This window comes from Octopus bimaculoides, chromosome 8 (genome assembly GCF_046866305.1).
Source record: "Octopus bimaculoides isolate indiv1 chromosome 8, ASM4686630v1, whole genome shotgun sequence".
In the NCBI taxonomy this organism is placed as follows: domain Eukaryota; kingdom Metazoa; phylum Mollusca; class Cephalopoda; order Octopoda; family Octopodidae; genus Octopus; species Octopus bimaculoides.
Genome location: NC_142935.1, coordinates 32,521,035 through 32,541,299, shown reverse-complemented (window position 1 = coordinate 32,541,299; position 20,265 = coordinate 32,521,035). Strand labels below are relative to the sequence as shown.

General features: G+C 35.1%; 1 protein-coding gene across 3 annotated transcripts; it reads right to left on the bottom strand.

Annotated features, from left to right (window-relative positions):
- Nucleotides 1-5,230: 5,230 nt before the first annotated feature.
- On the bottom strand, nucleotides 5,231-18,724 carry LOC106876625 (uncharacterized). Of its 3 annotated transcripts, none has more exons than XM_089355947.1 (6): nucleotides 18,440-18,724; nucleotides 13,230-13,555; nucleotides 11,707-11,828; nucleotides 9,670-9,821; nucleotides 7,943-8,046; nucleotides 5,231-5,543 (listed from the first exon to the last, which is right to left on the bottom strand). In XM_089355947.1, exons 2-6 carry the CDS (start codon nucleotides 13,546-13,548, stop codon nucleotides 5,494-5,496), a joined length of 747 nt encoding a protein of 248 aa, XP_089212073.1. In that variant the 5' UTR covers nucleotides 13,549-13,555; nucleotides 18,440-18,724; the 3' UTR covers nucleotides 5,231-5,493. The 3 variants fall into 3 exon arrangements, with proteins under 3 accessions (XP_089212073.1, XP_089212074.1, XP_014780726.1); XM_089355948.1 differs by having other exon boundaries at nucleotides 9,682-9,821; XM_014925240.3 differs by having other exon boundaries at nucleotides 11,707-11,798.
- Nucleotides 18,725-20,265: the final 1,541 nt, after the last annotated feature.

The following is a 20,265-nucleotide window of genomic DNA, read 5'->3' as shown; positions in this document are numbered from 1 at the left end:
CACCAGGCCTTGAAATCAATGTTACCAACTGGGGACTATGTGTGACTCAGTGATAATAAAAAGACTAAAAGGAGGTCTGCAACGAAATAATTTTACTCAACACTTTGCAAGTGAATCAGTGGAGGCAAAGATGCGTCTCATTTACTTGACAATTTGTGCACCACATTGCAGAAATCACAATGCAAGTATATCTGAAAGGATAGTCTTATACTGTTGTACCGTTGAATTACAAATAATGCTCATCTGTTATGTTCGGGTGACCCTATAGGTTCCAATAGTACAACTGTATTCGTCTTTGCTTAGGAAAAATGACTAAAGTGTGGGTGTGAAGTCCCCATGAAGGGGTCTTTATAACTTCTAAGAAGAAATTTTAGAAATATTACTTTATTTGTGTGCAATATGTATGGTTAAAATTTCATCAACATCCAAAATATATGAATTTTCATGGAGGTTATAGCCGTTATGCATAGAATATAATTTCCAAATTTCATAAATATCCATTCGGTACTTTTGACGTAGTTTTGGATAAAAAACAAATGACTAATGTGTGTGTTTGTGTGTATGTGTATGTGTGTGTGTGTGTGTGTGTGTGTGTGTGAGTGTATATATGTATAGATATCTGTATGCATGTATATATGTGTATATATGTGTACATATTACATGTACATCTATATATATATACATATACACATATGTATACATATACATGTATGCATATAGATGTATATCTCTATATATATCTATACATATACGTGTACATATACATCTATATGTATACATGTATACATATACATCTCTCTCTCTCTCTCTCTCTCTCTCTATATATATATATATATATATATATATATATATATATATATATACACACATCTATATATATACATGTATATGGATACATTTAAAAATATGCATGTATGTATGTATACATGTATGCATGTATGTATGCATATATGTATGTATGCCTGTGTATATATATATATATACACACAGAGAAAGAGAGAGAGAGAGAGAGAGAGAGAGAGAGAGAGAGAGAGAGAGAGAGAGATCAGTGTGCTGATGTGATTGTGGCCGTATCTATGTAAGTAAATATATATGATATATAAATGTTTCAGAGACTTCGAACACAGTATCGATTGTTTGTGTAGTCAATGTAAATAAACAGATTCTTATTTGCTTTTACACTTTGTTGTTTACTAAAAAATGAAGTGTTAACATTTTTTTTTCCGAAATTCAATGAAGTAATCAGCTTCAGTAATAATCATGTACACATTAGACCTTACACTCTATTATACAAGCAGCAACTGGAAATTGTGATTGGTTGATCAGTTTATGAACACTAAAGAACACGAAAACAATTCTTGTTGAAACTTGTTACGTCACCTAAATACATACGTTTTAACTTCCGATTGCTTTTAAATTGTAAGCGGTGAGTTTATTAGAATATTATATATATATATATATATATATATATATATATATATATATATATATATATATGTGTGTGTGTGTGTGTGTGTGTGTGTGTGTGTGTGTGTGTGTGTGTGTGTGTGTGTGTGTGTGTGTGTATGCATGTATATGTATATGTATACATGTATATCCTTTCTGTGGAAGAGCGTAGGATCGAAACGTTAAAGACTTTTTCACTCCCGAGCGTTATACAAATACATCTGTTTGTTGTCTACACCGGGTTCTGTTTGAATTTTTTGACTACCCACTGTTCCTCTGCAGCTCTCTGATTTTCAATGGAGGTTTTCATGTCGGTATTCAGATGAAGTTTTTCCAACTCCAGCCTTTTCATTGTTTTTGCATGTGAATGTTGTATGTGAGAGTATTTTATTTGGTTGAATTTTTTATTAAGTTTTTTGATGCACATGATAAGTGTTTTTTCCTCTTTCTAGGGAGTTGGTTTCTATCTGTGTTAGTGGATTTCATAGGAGCGTGTTTTGAGCAAGTATATGTGACAGTATCATCAAAGTACAGCCATGTCTCAATGTCTGTGGACTGAGAGTGAAGGACCAATCGATAAAGGACAGATCCTTTCGGATTGCTCCCTAGTCCGCTTACTGGGCGTTTATGTTGTCAAGTAAGTGCAGTGAAGTGAGATTGGTTGGTTTGGTTTTAATATTCCAAAAATTAAAGTTGCGGAGTATCATGTCGAGGTACGAGAGTAGAGTTTTTTCAACTGAAATAATGCTGTGAAGAGAGCTAGATTGGTTGGTTAATATTAGATCCAAAATCGTTTTATTCTGTCTTGTTGGTTCGAGCACTAGCGGAGTCAGGAAACAGTCATCCATTAGATTAAAGAGTAATTCTGCTGCAGCTTTGTCTGGTGTAGAGGGTTTGCCTGACTTCAGAGTGTTTGTGAGCCAGTTTATATAAGTGAGGCTAAAATCACCCATCACTAGTATGTTACCAGAGTTGTATTTTTGAAGGAAACACTTGATATATATATTTCGTTTTTGTATCTGGTTAGCAAGATTCTTTATGTGAATTCGTATGTTGAAGCATATTCTATCGTGTCTCGGCAGAGCCATTCTCTTTTAGTGCCTTATTATTTAAGGCACTCACTGGTTCGATTTCCACTCATTTGAAGTAAATGAGTGGAAGTCAAACCGGTGAATGTGTTAAATAATGAAACACTAGAAGAAAATGACTCTCCCCAGGTACAATAATATATACATACAGTCGAAGAAATAAGCGTTTAAACAGAGAACAAAAACGACAGAGCGTGTGAATAACAATGGAAATAAAGCTTTATTTAGAATTTCTATATTCATTATAATATTGAAAGATAAATGAGATTCGAATGCAGATAAATAACAAAAGAACGCTGTCATAAAGTGTGGTTTTTGTTTAGCATGTCAAAGGTAAATGAAATGTATAAGAGTGAAATGTGTTGAAATGTGTACTTTATTTTCAAATGGACGATCAGAAAAAAATGTAAACAATATCATATCAAACAAATAAGGCGGTGACAAAATGCTTCGCGGCATTTCGTCCGTTTATACGTTCTAAATTCAAATTCTGTCGAGGTTCATATTGCCTTTCATCCTTCCGCGTTCGATTAGATAAGTACCAGTCGAGCGGTGGGGGTCGACGTATTCGACTTAACATCTTCACCAAAATTGCTGAACTTGCGCCAAAATTTGAAACCATGCAAATGAGAAGAATAAAGTTTAAAAAATGGTGAAATTACAGAGTAGGTCACAACGTAAGAATTGATATATTTATTAATACTTATAAGTAGTTGCTTTTGAGAAGTGAAATTCATGAAGCGGTTTGTGAACAACTTGACTTTATGCATCAGATTTTGTCAGCTGAAATGGAATCTATGGAACTAAAAAATGTTAGTAAAGTCGATTTAAATGGCTGTTCCATCTCAGTAAACTATTCATTTTAATATATAGAAATTTTACCAGTTATCAAAATATTTCATCTTAGAGTGAGTGAAATGTAATGAAAGGTCGTGTAGAATACGTGCAACAAAAGGAATAAAAAAAACCTTGCGACAGGAAATATCGAAGACTGCCCGTGGATGCCCTGCTTCTTTTACTAGCTCGAGATCCTACATGCCAAGAAAGAATGTACGAGATGCATTCCAGAAATTTCTAGAATTTGTTTCAGGAGAAACAGTTATAACTGCCTAGATTATTGCTATTTAACTATATTGATACTAGGCATCCAATAAGCTAACCTGCGGCGGTTATTTGTTTTTATTCCAGACTAAAACAGACGGCTGTAATAATATTTTGAACACACCCTACTATACACTAATTGTCACAGGTTCGAGTTGGTGCGTAACTGCCGACAGATTTGTGAGTGGGGATCTACCAGCAGCAAAATTTGTGCAAAGATTGTTCCAAGAACACTCACTGACAAAGAGAACGAATGAAGCTTTTGTGGCATCAGCAAGATGGTTTAGATCATTATATCCAATCCAACACACCTGACCATGAGGAAAACTGAAACTACTGTTAGGATGCAAAGACCAAAGGACAGCATAACAAACGAAAGCTTCTTGGTTCCTCCAGACTTTAAGAAGCCAAGGCAAAGCAACTTCACTGGAAAGCTCGTAATGATCCATTATGTTTTCAACACCACGTGTATCGACTATATTCATTGGATTCCCTCTGGCCAAACGGTCTCCGAAGAGTATTTTACGAAGGTTTTGAAGAGGTCCAGGAAGAGATATTTTGCAAAATTCGAAAGCTATTACACACGAATTGGTGGCACGTGCAGCAGAACAATGCATCTGTCCACAAGTCCATTTCTGTAACCAGCTAATTGACAAAAATGGGCATCAAAATTTTCTCTCACCTTTCATACTGTCCAAACTTTGTTCGCTGTGACATTTGTTGTTTCCCAAGCAGTAGGAGATTATGAGGGGCAGTCGGTTCAGAGGTGTTATAAAGATTAAGGTGGCAGTGACAATGGTCCTCGATAACTTAGCTTTAGAGGACTTCCATGGGACCTTCACGAAATAGCTCGATCGCAACAAGTGTATTGAAATAAGAGGATTTTGAAGGAGTTTAGAAATTTCTTTCAAATTAATACATGTTACACCTGAAAAAATTAAAAATTTCTGGAATGCAGTCTCAGTGTGTTTGTGTGTGTGTGTGTGTGTGTGTGTGTGTGTGTGTGTGTGTGTGTGTGTGTGTTTCTGTATGCGTGTGTGTGTGTTTGTGTGTGTGTGAGCATGTCTCAGTGTATTTGTGTGTATATGCATGATCATGCGTTTAGATATATACAACACAATAAATATAGATATATATATATATATATATATATATATATATATATATATATATATATATATATATATATATATAATATAACATAAATAATATATAAATATATGCATATATCCATACAAGTATGTACATACCTAGATCTATATGTATACATACATGCATATATGGGTACAGGACATCACAAAAAACGTTAAACACCATGAGAAACGAAAACATAAAGACGAAGACAGAAGACGAACTTTTTTCGAGCAACGAAATAAAACAAACAGAGAAATGAGACTTGCAGCATAAAGAATATTTCCCTTCTTCAGTTGTCCCTGTTCCATCTACTCCGCATTTTGAAGGCAAGGACAATAAGCGACTTCGTTGGAACAGTCCTTCCCGCAAAGCAAATTAAATAAAATTTGGAATTTCTTGCGGAGGGTGAAAGTGTAAACAAGAATAGGACAGTGAGAACAAGACAGTAAAAGACAGTAAAAACAAGACAGAACAGTGAAAACAAACGGTGTATATATATATATATATATATATATATATATATATATATATATATATATATATATTATATATATATTTGCATGTATGTATGAATGCATACATGTAAGTATGAATATATGTATGTATGTATGAATGTATGTAGGAATGTATGGACGCATGTATATATGTATGAATGTATGCATTATGTATGTATGTATGTGTGTACGTATTACCATAGATATTTTCAGCAATAATATAGATCCTCTTATGAATATGCATAGATATCCACCCTATCTGCGATCTGTTCCTCAGTATCTGAAATGAAAGAATGTTTTGTATTAAATCAATTGAATTTTAGATTGTAGTCATATTCGAAATGTTTGAAAAATTCATATGCAATGACGAAAATACATATCTGTAGAGGAGTCAGATGCGATTCTAGGAATTGTCTTCAAGTATAAATGCAAATACATAAACATATCTTATAAAAAATGTATAGTTTTAGATTAATTATTTTCGCTTTGAATGTCTGTCACTCTGCAGCGAAGGTCAATCTCTTCTTTTCTGCTTAAACGCAGAAAATAATGGAGTACTCCTAGATAAAAAAACAAAAAAACAACTATAGAAATATAATGTTGAAACGGATCGTGACACAAAATATAGGACACGCAACAAACACAATGAAACAGCTGTCTACATCATCCCCGGTTTTCCAGTCTTTACCAAACCGAAATATAAAAAGAGGAATTCACGAGTTAACAGGTAATTCTTTGAGCAATGTACCAACTCTTCGATGTGATTACAGACAAGCAGTCGTTCACGCATGTACCGAATAAAATACATATCAATGACCTGGCCACTATAATCGGGAATATACCTGTCCAAACTAACAACTACGAGAAGACGAAATGTCCGAACATAATAATAAAGGACTGGGAAAGAAACAAAGGCACAGTGATAGATATCACAACACATTCTCAAGAAAATATTGCCCAAAACATAGTAGAAAAGCTATAAAAGTACAAAACCTTAAACTTCAAATAATTACGATGTGGAGCATGAGAGTAGAAAGAATATCTGTATTAATTAAAACATTACGTATGATTAAAAATATGAAACTTTGCATAATGCCAATACTTGAGATCACAACATAACTCACTGCTTTGCTAGGAACAGTTCAACTAAGACGCACATTCACATCCTATATAATTAGGACCTGATAACTTACAACATAATTAGTGAAACATATACTATAAGGTGAAGGTCAAATAAAATAACACTACTACATTATACAAACCATAAACAACATCACATGCACTCATGTAACAAGAAACAAGAAAGGAAACCTCCACGAAACAAACATGCAGCACGCCAACAGAATACGTCTATACTTCCAAAATTCCCACTCAAATACATAACACTGCAAACACCTCAGGAATTATATTTAATATGTAAATTTCCATACATATATGCATACATACATTCATATAAACAGACATATGTCTTCTGTTCAGGATCGAAAGATCTATGCCTGGATTCTATAGTGTACTGAAAAATAACTGTATTTAATCACATTTTCCGTTGAAACAGAGATGGAGATTGATCAAAATAAATATTCATATTTAACAAGTGGACGTGGTAAAGTCGCTCCTCTAATTTTTGTATTACCGGCCTCTCTCTGTGCTTCCCTTTTGTACGAAATGTGTGCTGCAAATACCGACGTACGTATTAATGAAAATATATCATCAAAAATAATGAAAACAGAGAGAGTGTAATGAAATAATATTACGCTAGACTTAAAAGATATAATATTCCTTTTACATAAAGTCAGTATCCCACAATACATTTAGAACACCTGCACTGATAACAATATTTGGAATACCGGGCTGGTTTAACGAGAAAATCCGCTCCACAGATATCAAAGCCAGGAACATCCTAAGATCAGGTGCAAATTTACATAAAATATACAGAGTAATATTGAGAATCCATCGCAAGAAAAAGATGAAAGGAATGGATTATGATCAGTACAGGCAACATTCAAATGCCGGACGGCATCACTCAGACGGTACCTATCAAATAATTTGCAATCGTATGTATACATCAACAAATATGGACTTGCGGCTCCCTAGTGAATATTAGTTGAGCATTTCTTTTAAAACTTCTACCAAGCGCCAAAATAACAAACCTGACGTAGTTATTTGAGGCGTGAAAGAAAGTTTGTGCACAAGACATTAGTCAGCTGCACTGAAGATGGAAATATCTCTTCGAAAATCAGCAAGAAAGAGAATAACTATGTACAACCACGGCAACAGCTTTCACTCTACCTTGATTATAGACTCACATTTATATAAATAAGTATTGGTGCACATAGTTATGTTAGTAAATGTCGTAGTGGCAATTGGGAGAAGCTAAGACTTTCTAACAAAAGAAACTGACCGAGACACACGGACTTTACCAAATACAATCTGTAAGATGACTTTTTCTTAAAGATCGATTAGTAATAGTTATATGTATCATCCAAAATCCAGCGGTCGCACCTTTCTTTGTTTTAAATCAGTTACCTCCTTTTAAGAAGAATACTAATAAAATTGTGAAGTATACAAAACGTACATACGTACACACACACATACACACACGCACACACACGGACTTATATATACACATACAAATATATACAATGGTTTGCGTACGCAACATTGAAATATATTTCTTACCATCGATGTTCATTCGGTAGCGAATTTCGTAAGTCCTGTAATTCTCCCACAATACATGGAGTAGGTAGTTGCCTCCGCTTGGTTGGATCTTGAAATACCTTTTGCTGCAACAAATATATTAGATTATTTACATTATTTACATTATTTACACAAGATGAGAACAAATATCCGTCGAATGTAAATAATGTAAATAATGTAAATAATATACATAATTCCTCATCTCTTAAATTAGACTTCAATGGAGACATATAGAGAAACTCCATCAAAACTAGCTCGTCTTTCAAACCATCTAACTTTCTTAAGTAGTTGTAGAGACTCAAAGCTAACACCACCTGGCTTGAATATAACGACACCAGTCGATTCACATAAAGCTAAAAGAGTAACGGAAAGGGCAGGACGTGCCCTCGTCCGTGAGAGGATCCATTTCAACAAACAAAATGAGGACAATTATCCGTCGAATGTAAATAATGTAAATAATGTTAATAATATACCTAATTTCTCATCTCTTAAATATAGAATTGAAATATATTAGATGTGATGAATTTAATAAATATCTTCATGGAGAATTTTACGATTGTATTTACGATACCAAGTTCCGTTTAATTAAATCGCTCTGTTTATCGTTTTATCATTGAGATGAATATTTCTTTTCGTGTTTGTTACATATTACATAGAATATAAAAAATAACTGTAAATTATAGGAATCAGTTATTATTTAGCACCAGTTCAACTCTGAGCAAACAGACCTGTAATCATTTTAGCCTCGGTTTTTATGTTATATTTCAGTTTTTCTGTTCTCTCTGAGTGGGATCCGTGCCATGCAAAAGAGTAATGGGGAGAGGCAGTCACCTTGAAAGATGTCTGGTTTTATGTTGACGTTGTTAGATTGGCTTATACAATTACTATGGTTTACAGCGAGACGCGTGTTCCACTTGGCCTTGCTACCTTGTAAGAATTTGGAGACGACATCTTATATATCTCGAGTGCCTTGAGCAGCCAATTATGTAGGATACTATCAAACACTTTCCAGTTGTCTATCCATGCCATACTCAGGTTTTTCTTTTTGCTCCGGCAATTCTCTACATTCATTTTATTTATGGGTAATTGATCTTTGCAAACATAAGAATTCCTTTTACAGCCTTTTTGCGCTTGTGGAAAGGCAGAGTTCTGTTCAAAGAAATCGTATATCCTTTCAGTTAGTATAGATGTGAGAATCTTGTAGGTGATGTTAAAACATGTTCTTGATCGGTAGTTATTTGGATTTTTGTGTCTTCAGATTTTGCTAATATGCTGCCCTGTTCTATTTATTACTGAGTTATTATTATTATAGTTATCATCATTATTATTATTATTATCATTCTTACTTTTGTTTTATTGCGGGTTAAGCAATGTTTTTCATCTGGGGGGAGATGACCTAATGTTTTAATGGGAATGTGATAACCAAGAAGTACCTCGTCGTCATTTAAAAGAATTAAAGAAAGAATCAGTGAAGTTGCAAACAACAAGCTATGTTGAAGTTATTTTTGCTCCTCGTTGTTTTGATTCCGAATCCCGTTACGATCATGCTTGGTATCATTGTCCATAAAATAATACTAGTTAATTACTGAGATCGATGTATCATAGTCGACTGTAACCTCATTCCAAAATATGTAACTGACTAGGCAAGAAATCATAACTTATCAGCAACAGAAATCTATAATGCAAATAAATAAAATGTTAATATATACCCATCAAAGTACCTGTACGCTGCTGCTACATTTCCAAACCAGGGAGTTGAAAGGAGTCTACTGGAATGGAACCAGTCGGTGTTACTTGACATTTTTGCATTGAAAGTTAATGAGTGAATTTCAGTATTATTTTTTATCAAGACGAGTTTCACCTGCAAATAAAATGTTGAATGAAATCAAGTAGAAATCTGACAAGGAAGACGAGAGTGAGACAGACTAAGAAAGGAAGCGGGTGCGAGGCAGATGGAGAGACAAGAATGAGTACAATGAGACTGGTTTTCAGATGGCAAGTTAGAGATGGAGAGTGACAAAGAGGAAATGGAGAAAGACTGTTGTATGTAAGTAAGGACAAGAGAAATGTTTGGTGGGGGAGGGCCTTGAGAGAGAGAAGATTCTGGAAAAAGATATGCCTGCATTTTTGTTCAATCTACAAGAGGTGGAAATGGACAACAAATTACTAAATATTGACTTGAAAGTAACTGTGTAAAATCCATTGCGCCTGTAGGACAGATTCTTTATCTTTATTCTTTGAACCACGATTCATGGAATGGATGTGAAAATAAATTTCTGGAAATTATTTTCAGTCACTTCATGTTCTGATTAGTAGTAGTTTTATCCCCATTACTGTAATAAGGGGGAAACACAGTACGGAGAAGATCTGGAACATTTCTATAATATGCATAAGCCATCCATACATATATACACACATATATTCATACATACATACTATTGGAGAAACATCAGGACCACTCCCACGTAACCAAATGTGGACTGACGTTTTTCAATAAAGTAAGGAAACTGTGAACTGTCAGCAATTGACAGTCGGCTGTTAACGGCGGGCAATTGTCAGCGATGGTCGTAAGTATTTATTACGCTATTAGTTTATTATCGTACCTACGTTTGGTGTAGTACAGAATACATTCTGCGTGAACATATTAATTCGGCAAAAGTTTATTCTAGATAGCTATATGCAAATATTTATTTGTGTAATACTATTCCTACAATATTGTACACACCCGACCGTCGTCATACCTTTGTTTGTGAAGAGATAAAGATCGTCGGATAAAATGTTTTATAGCATTTTATACGGTTCTCTACCTTCAGAATCTCAACCTTAGCGAAGTCAGTTTACTGCTTCATCCCTTCAAATTTGATAAAACCATTTCCAATTTCAGTAGCGTCGATAGTAGACAGACAATAAATGAGTGTGTGCAGTACGGTAGAGAACCGTACGAAATGGCACAAATCATTTTTGTCCGACGCTCTTCCGATTTTGCAAATTCACTAGCTTCGTGTGGGGATAGTGAGATTTCATTGACACCAAAATTAGACTTGTACTTTATTACATCAACCCTGAGAGCAGAAAAGACAAGTTTCACACCGACAGTATTTGAACACAACGTAAAGATTCAGAAGCAATATTCTAAGGCCGAACGGTTTGACCTTTCATCTATTGTTGTTTTCCTTTTCCCTAAATATTCTTCCTGGTAGAAGACGAAGTTTAGAAGATGTTCTAATCGTATAGGTTTCCCAAAATATTGTTTGTCAAGAAAGAGTACCCAGTAGAAAGGTAAGTTCTGATTTGTGCTAGATTTGGTCGTTATTTCCTCCAAATAAAAGGATCACGTAGAGATTCCTTTGCAACTTGAACTTCTTTACAAGAACGCATATATGGCTAACAAAATAAGAATGCTTGTGGATATATGCGTGTGTGCGTGTATGCATGGGTGTGTGTCTGTGCCTCTGTATGTATGTGTGTGCCGAGTGTGTGGTTGCCTGTGTATGTGTGTGTGCATTTAGATGAGTATCGGAGCAATTGGCATAAAAAGACATAAACGAAAATAAGACACGTATCAAAACCGAAGCATGTTTGACAAGATTTAAACAGCAATAAAATCAACAAAATCAAGAGAAGAAATTACATACGCCATTGCAGTAACGATATGAACAACATATAAAAGTTACATCCTTCAATACATAGTGAGCTGACTATTATATTGACTGCTTTATGAAATGAGAAACATTTCGAAATCTTACCTTGTCGATAGGCCAATTGTTCCAGAATCTATAAAGAATACTTTCTTTAAACAAGTACTTGGTTATGTCATAAATTTTCACCCTGTTTCTGCCTGCATGAGTAATAAATAATACTGTTTTAACTGTAAAGGAACAGACGAGATTTTGGTGTAAACTGTTAATAAGATTTTAAATAAAATGTTGTTTCCTTCAGTGCTGTGAAAAGTGCTGTATTATTTTAGAAATTATTATAATCGATATACAATTTTCCCAAGTTTCATATTCATTTTCACTTATAGTTTCTATTACAAACAATTTCAGATTTTGATACGAGACAGAAATAAGAGAATTTTGTTATTGTTTTTCTTTATCACTCGGTCTTGATTAAGAAGTCCTATGGAACAATTTGTTCTAACATGACCATCCCTTTCACGTTTCTTAGCACAATATCACCCAGTGTACCATTCATTTCAAGATGATAGGATGTAATTTGAGGGAGATTTCTCTGATATTTCTAGCTGATCGAGCGACCTATGAAAGATGGTCCTTCGACACGTTAGAGTTTTGAGAATAAATGAGAGACGTCATTGACATATAAAATAGTTGGTTCATTAATATTAGTTATACGATTGGTTACAGCCCTCGTACTCGAATTTCATTGGGAAACGACCATTTAGCATTATTCAAATGAACAGATTTGTTAGGATATTGCATATATTGAATGATTGACTTATTTACTTGGATTCAATTCCTAAATGATTTTTTTATCCAAATGAATAAATCTTCGAAATGAACTACTTTTTAGGTTTCTGACGATGGTTTTAAAGATATGGCGCAGTCTCAACAACGATCATTTATTTATAAAGGAGTATTTTCTTGCCTTACAGTTTACGAAGAAACTTAATGCTTCTTATCTCTTCCATGCTGGAAGGCATACGAAAAGTAGATGCTTATATATATATATATATATGTGTGTGTGTGTGTGTGTGTGTGTGTGTGTGTGTGTGTGTGTGTGTGTGTGTGTGTGTGTGTGTGTGTGTGTGTGTATACACATATAAGGATTTACTTATCGTAATGAGATTTTAAAAAAAACCAAGGCTGTATACACATATATTTTTGTGTATGTATGTATAATGTACGTATACGAGGGCATGCAGAAATTTTCCTGGCTTTAAGTGAATCGCAATTAAAACTAGTTTCACTTGTTCCTCATTAATAAAATCTTGCACGCATTAAATTCAACCCTTCCCAATAAATGCTGCGTCATTTCTTTTCAGGTAAACTGATATCTGACTGTTTGAAGAAGGATTCAAATGAACTAGTAGCGAATGTTTTGCAAAAGGGATAAAATTTGGTGATGTTAACTACGTGTATGAAACCCCAGTATAAATACGAAAATGTAACGATTGTAATCAGAAAACATAGAGACTGTAGAAGAAAAGAGAGGCACCTGGTGTCCATGTGGTTAGATACATTGCATTGCGATAATAGTGGGAACGGAATACAAAAAGTACAAAAACAAGTGGGATGCATAATTTACTCACTGTTTCTATCTAGCATTAAATAAGTTATACAGTTGCATGTCGTCTTGATAGGAGACCCAGGAACAAGAGATTCATGCAATTTGCATGTACCCTTGCAATAACTAAAAACACCACACTTATTAGTCATCATACAGCTTGATGCGCAATCTATGAGGGATGGTGCGTATGGTATCCTAATCAATCGATTTTTCAGACAGTGTGTCTTGCTTAGTTTCTCATAATAACCTGCATCGTTCGATTCGACAATCTCTAACGTCACGAGAAGCATGATGGAGAAAACTTGCAGTAGGTTGCTGAGAACATGGTTTTCATTTGCCATTTTCTTCCTGAAAATATATAAAGCAATATATACACACACACACACACACACACACACACACACACATATATATATATATATATATATATATATATATATATATATATATATATATATATATATAGGTTATGAGCGATTGTTATGTGAATTAGACTGAGAGGTTTCAGGTAATGCTGAGTAAGTGCTATGGATAGACCACAGTTAAGCTCCAGGTTCGGTGGTTATGCAAATAAGGGTTCCAACGTAGGTCATATATCAGCGTGTGAATAAATGGATTTACTTTTCGTAATGAGATAAAAGACCAAGGCTGTGTATAATATAGAACATTTTAAAATAGAATGTCTTACAGCTGTTTCCAGGATATTTATTATATCCATTCATCAGAGTGTTCTGTGCTGCCACCTGGCAACAAAGTACCTGCAGTCTCGGAGGAAACCACAGCTACCGCAATATACTGGTGCTGTCTGACTTCTGCAAGGTGGAGCTTCGTAACAAACGTTTTTCATGTCCTTCCAGGAGCATCCGGGAAGAAGATGCCTCCGTCGCCGCGGCGTTCGCTCTTAAGAATCGTTCGATAGGCATGCAGCTGGTTCAGAAGTAATATTGACTCGTTTTCAGCAACGTACTTGGAAAGCGCTTCAGTGTTATAGGATGTTTCGCGAAGGACAGCAGTAGGAAGGTTATTTGACGCTGACCTCAGTGTTCGTGGCAGGCCATATGTGGGCAATTTCCACCCGGTGTAGCAATTCTGTCTTCGATGTTAATCAGATCTCTGACTTCATCGCTGAAACCTTCCATGTCAGGACAAAGCAGTTAAGTTTGCCACTTAAAGTCTTCAGCCAGATCGTCTCTGTACTTGAGCCATAAAAGAGGCAGAATCACACAGTTCGCATGTCTGTAGCAACACTGCAAATAGTGCCCAAATAGTGCCAGGGCTCCGACAATTATTTGTACTACTGCTACCTTTCTCATCGACCACAACTGCTTAACGTCCCAAGCTGATCTGCCATATCTCTCAACTTTTCTTTCTTCCTTATCGCATACCTTGTTGTCAGCTGGGTATGCTATATCTATGATCCAGCATAGTTTGTTTTCTTTCTCAATTAAACTATGTCTGGCTTCCTATTCTCTATCTCAAAGTCGCACTGAATCATAAAATCCCATAGGATCTTCGCATTTCTATATTCGTCAATGCCTTCAGGTTTGTGGTCGTACCAATTTTTTGCTCTGTCAAGTCCATAGGGCTCATACGGCTGTAAAGATCAATTATTGATCAATAAAGCCATAACTGAAGACAGCCGCAGAAAGAAGAAAGGCCTCAGTATGACCTGGGTGGACTACCAAAAGGCTTTCGACAGTGTTCCCCACACGTGGATTCTGGAAACACTAGCCATAAACAAGGTGGCACCAATTATTATAAAATACATAGGGCACTCAATGAACAAATGGCAGACAGTGCTACAGCTCCAAACAAAAGAGGGACTTGTGAAAACGAAAGCCATCCCCATTAGAAGAGGAATATTCCAGGGAGACACGCTCTCTCCACTCCTGTTCTGCCTGGTACTCACACCTTTAACTGAATTGCTAAATAGAACTGGATGCGGTTACAAATGCTACGGAAAAACAGTCAGCCACCTTCTATATATGGATGACCTAAAATTATATGCTAAAACAACAAAGAGCTAGAAACACTACTACAGACAGTACACGGCTTTACCAAGGAAATAGATATGAAATTCGGATTAGAAAAATGTGCCAAAGCAACCCTGAAAAGAGGAAAATTAGTTAAAAGTAGCAATATAACACTAGATAAAGCCAATGAAATAAGAGAACTAGACGAAAGCTAACCATACAAGTATTTAGGAGTCAATGAACTAGATAGGATACAACATACACAAATCAAAGAAAAAATAAAGAAAGAGTACTATAGACGAGTTAGATCAATACTAAAAACAGAGCTCAATGCTAAAAACAAGATAATGGGTATCAACACTTTAGCTGTCCCAGTTATAAGCTACAGCTACAACATCCTTAACTGGACACTAAACGAACTATCTAAAATAGACAGGAAAACAAGAAAAATAATGACAGGATATAGGATGCACCACCCAAAATCTGACATAGAAAGGCTATATATACAACGCACAGAAGGTGGCAGGGGTCTTATACAGCTAGAAAACTATTATAAAATAACCACCATAGGACTGCAAAAATACCTACTCCAGAAGCAAGGAAAACTAATACAAATAGCCACAAAACACGAGCAAAACAAAAAAACTGTTTTCAGTATTTAAGAAAGCTGACAAATACAAACAAGAAATCAATCTACCTAACAAATACGAAGAAGAAGAAGAAGAAGAAGAAGAAGAAGAAGAAGAAGAAGAAGAAGAAGAAGAAGAAGAAGAAGAAGAAGAAGAAGAAGAAGAAGAAGAAGAAGAAGAAGAAGAAGAAGAAGAAGAAGAAGAAGAAGAAGAAGAAGAAGAAGTTATAAAACAAATGAAATCCAAACTAAAACTAGAACAGCAACAGACCATGATAAAACGATGGCAAGAAAAGCCCCTACATGGTAAATACTGGGCTAAATTAAATGCAAAAGAAATAGACAGAGAAAAATCCCAGCAATGGTTGAGAAGCTCAGGACTCAAAGCAGAGACTGAAGGATTTTTAATTGCTGCACAAGACCAAAGCCTCCACACCAGAAATTACCAAAAACACATAATGAAAAGAAACATAACAAGTAACTGTAGAATATGTGGAGATGGACAAGAAACAATAAATCATATTATCTCTGGCTGCCCAGTCCTGGCTAAGAAGGAATATATTCACAGACACGACAGAGCTGGGACCTATATACACTGGAAGCTATGCCAACACTATGGAACAACAACAGAAAAAAAATGGTATAAACACACGCCACAAAAGGTCACAGAAAACGAGAAAGCAACCATACTCTGGGGTATGCCAATACACACAGATAGAGAAATTAAGGCAAATAGACCAGATATAGTTGTCAAGGATCATGAAGAAAAAAAATGCTTTCTAATTGATGTATCAATACCAGCAGATGACAACGTTTCTCTAAAAGAAATGGAAAAACTTTCAAAATGCAAAGACCCGGAAATAGAGATAACTCGAATGTGGAATCTAAAAACAGAAACAATTCCTATCATAGTAGGTGCCTTAGGTATAATAAAAAAAATATTCAGACAAATACATAACAAAAACACCAGGACTTACAAATATATATAACATACAGAAAATTGCACTACTGGGTACTGCACACATTCTACGCAAAACACTTTCAATACAGTAAACATAAGAGCACCACAGCAAACCACAGCACATACCCAAGGCGCACAGAGCTGCGCTCGGTAGTGAAGTGAAAGCACGTTATAAAAATAAAACTACTGAACAATAATAATAATAATAATAATAATAATAATAATAATAATAATAATAATAATAATAACAATTATTATTATTATTATTATTATTATTATTATTATTATTATTATTATTATTATTATTATTGATTGAGAGTGCAGCGCATGACCTTGCAGGTGGGGCACAGTTAGAATTTTCTTCATGTCTAGTAGACCATCCAACTCGAAAGGTCCTTGAATAAGGTTTCCCGAGGGGAATTATTCAAACCCCAAAGAATTCCTCTCAACACGTGGCTATGAAGCTCCCCCACTACTTCTGCTCGTGATCAGAGATGCACATACCCTCAGACACTAAGGGACATGCTCAACTAGTTAAGGTCAAACAACTGACAAGTAAATCTGTAGTATTGAGCAGAATATTTGCTGTAACCCATTTTTTTTTACCAAGACAAAACAGTGTACATGATAACACTTCCAATCAATTAAGATCAGAAGCCATAAGAGCCACTGCCAGTGCTCCGTTAGTAGTAAAAGCGTTTCCAATCTCCTCGTCACCTTTTTTTATACAGTTTCTGCACGGCTCTACTAATATTTCCGATTAGAAACACAACCTGCTTTTCAAGGGGTGCACATCAATATCTTTAAACTTTCTTCGATCTTCGGTAAAAGCAAATATTTTGCAAATATTTTGAAAACTGGAAAATGAAGAAATAATATGAGAAGAAAGACAATACTAACGTACTGTTGACTACAGTAGTTGACGCCACCGCGCCTCAGCAAAACCATTCACTGAGGCGAACTTATTTTTGTTCCTAGCAGCGTCAAAACCTCTGGCAAGTCAGCAATGCATCAACTAAACAACAACAACAACAATAACAAAATCTATTAAAAAGTAATGCAACTTAAAGTTAGAAAGGAAACCAGAAAATTTTGTAAGTAACCTGAACACCAGCGCCGCCTCCGTTGCAGCCACTACCACAACCTCCGCTGTAGTCGCTAAATTTGCTACAGTCACAAGAGATACTGGAAAGGGAATTCCTTTTACGCTTGCTGCACGAAATCTGAAAGATTGCCTTCTAGATGAAGAAGAGTTAAAACTGGCCAGACGATGTGTAAAATAATAAAAAAAAAGAAAACGGAAGGAAAGTAGCCCTCAACCAACCAACCGAGTTGATCGGAGTAAAATTGCGCTGGGTGGAAAATGCTACTGAGATACCAATTCAAAAATGCCTTGGATGCGCGTGCGAAACCACGACCCAAATGAACTGGAGGACAGATAGATAGATAGATAGATAGATAGATAGATAGATAGGACTAAAGTGACGCCAATTCCACTGACTGATGAAACCAGCTGATCTATTTGCACTGGTCTCGATAAAGATGATATGACCTTAAAACAATATTGTCAAATTCTTTCCACATATGTAAAGATAGGTGGTGCAACAGCATGGCCGCAGCTCTAAGCTGAAACTTTAAAAAAAAAAAATAGGTGAACAACATTAACTTACCTTAGAAATTGCCGTCAAAATAATTCCCTTTTCTTAAATGCGTTCTTAAAGTAGAGGTCTTATGAAGTTGCTTTCTTCTTTCTTGTCAGAATGTTTTGCAATTCAGATGATAAATAAGTGATGAACTTTACCATCAGCTTCAGTACTATTCTAATAAATATCTACTTCTATCCATTGATCTTCGCAATCTAACCAATCTACTTGTATTGATACGGTTCGTGAATAAAAGAAGTTTATTTTAAAATCGCAATATATTGACAGATTAATGTATAATAGCTTTCTATTGCTTTGTATATATTGCACTGGATCACTCTCATTTTAATTATCGTTCAAACCAATTCACAATATTTATTTTAATACTGAACTATGAGTATGTCTCGCCAAGATCACATTTTGAATGCCAGATTTATCTTCAAACGATTAAGTTGTTAATAATAAATTAAGTTTGATTCGATATATGTTGATCTGACTAGAAAATTTAAACGTAACTTAGTAAAGGAAACAATAAAATTTGTCCAACCGACGGTTACAAATTGACCAAATATATATACTGTATGTACATAAATATGTTACAATTTATTGTTTCCATGAGCTGAAAAACCGTCAGGAGCTTCTTTCCGATGACCAAGTATCATTTACTTTCATATAAAGACTACCTGGTCCCCACAAAGAAGTAATCATTTTGTGTGATGGATAATCATATCATACACAGAATAGCATGTGGCGGTTTTCACCATCAAATTCGTGGACTATTTCCACCAGGGGCGTGCACTCTCAGGCATGCAAGTTATGCGCTGCATGGCTTGTTAGATCATCGGAAAATTAGATAAAATAGTTACTTTCTTGCAAAGAAAAATCCGTCCAGTTGTTTTCGAAATATTCTGTCCTTCTTCCCCTCTCTAAGTGACTAGTACTAGCTTTGAGAAGGCATGCATTGAGAATCCCGCATATAGACACTCCCCAACTCCCTATCTATGTTAGTTTGTCCTTCCTTCCTCTCTCTCTCTCTCTCTCTCTCTCTCTCTCTCTCTCTCTTTCTCTCTCTCTCTTAGTGACCTGTCACAAGATATGCCAAGACCGATAGCATATATATTTTGTACCCCTTCCTCTCACTGTCAGTGATTCCAAAAATTTATCATAGGAAGTCATGCTTTCTGATAATAGCATGACCCCACCTCTCTATCTCTTTGTTAGCTGGTTCTACTTTTTAACCGGAACTAGAGCAGTTCTCAAGAACTGCTATAATTAGCCATAATTCTTGGAACAGCCTGGCGGTAAGTTTGAATTTTTTATCCAAAACATCTGTTTGCACTATTATATTTTTGGAGTGTTCTGAAAACAAAAATATTTAATTTGACTAACGTTATTTTTCCGTTATGTAAATGCTTACACGTGTGTTACTTTTTTCCAAATGAGTGAAATGTGTGTTATAAACGATATTTTGAGAAATAGTTTTTCGAAAAGAGACTTCGATGGAAAACAATTAATTATAAACGGTGGGTGACCAAAGAACTCATATATTTAATCAGTAAATATGACAAAAAAATGGAAAGTCATCTAGATACAGTTTCTATCTTCACTGGTCTGTCAAACCAGTGATTTCTTTTTTTTGTTAGAAGTATTCAGTGACATTTTTTCTTTTACTGACGTCTTATTTAATATCCAGAGTAAAAGTCATGACATAGTGTATTGTAAAGAGCAAATAGATAAAACTAGAACTGTACTCGAAAACAAACTTGACAATTTTTCAATCTTTTATGATATGTTAGGGGAAAAATATGGAGTCGATGCAGGAATCGGAATTCAGAGATCCCAAAATATATCTA

Coding starts and splice junctions, on each gene's coding strand:
- LOC106876625 (XM_089355947.1), bottom strand. CDS start 13,548: ATGGCAAATGAAAACCATGTTCTCAGCAACCTACTGCAAGTTTTCTCC. Junction 11,829..13,229: donor TTTAATGCTAGATAGAAACA/GTGAGTAAATTA, acceptor GTTCCTTTACAG/TTAAAACAGTATTATTTATT. Junction 8,047..9,669: donor GCGTACAGGTACTTTGATGG/GTATATATTAAC, acceptor TATTTGTTGCAG/CAAAAGGTATTTCAAGATCC.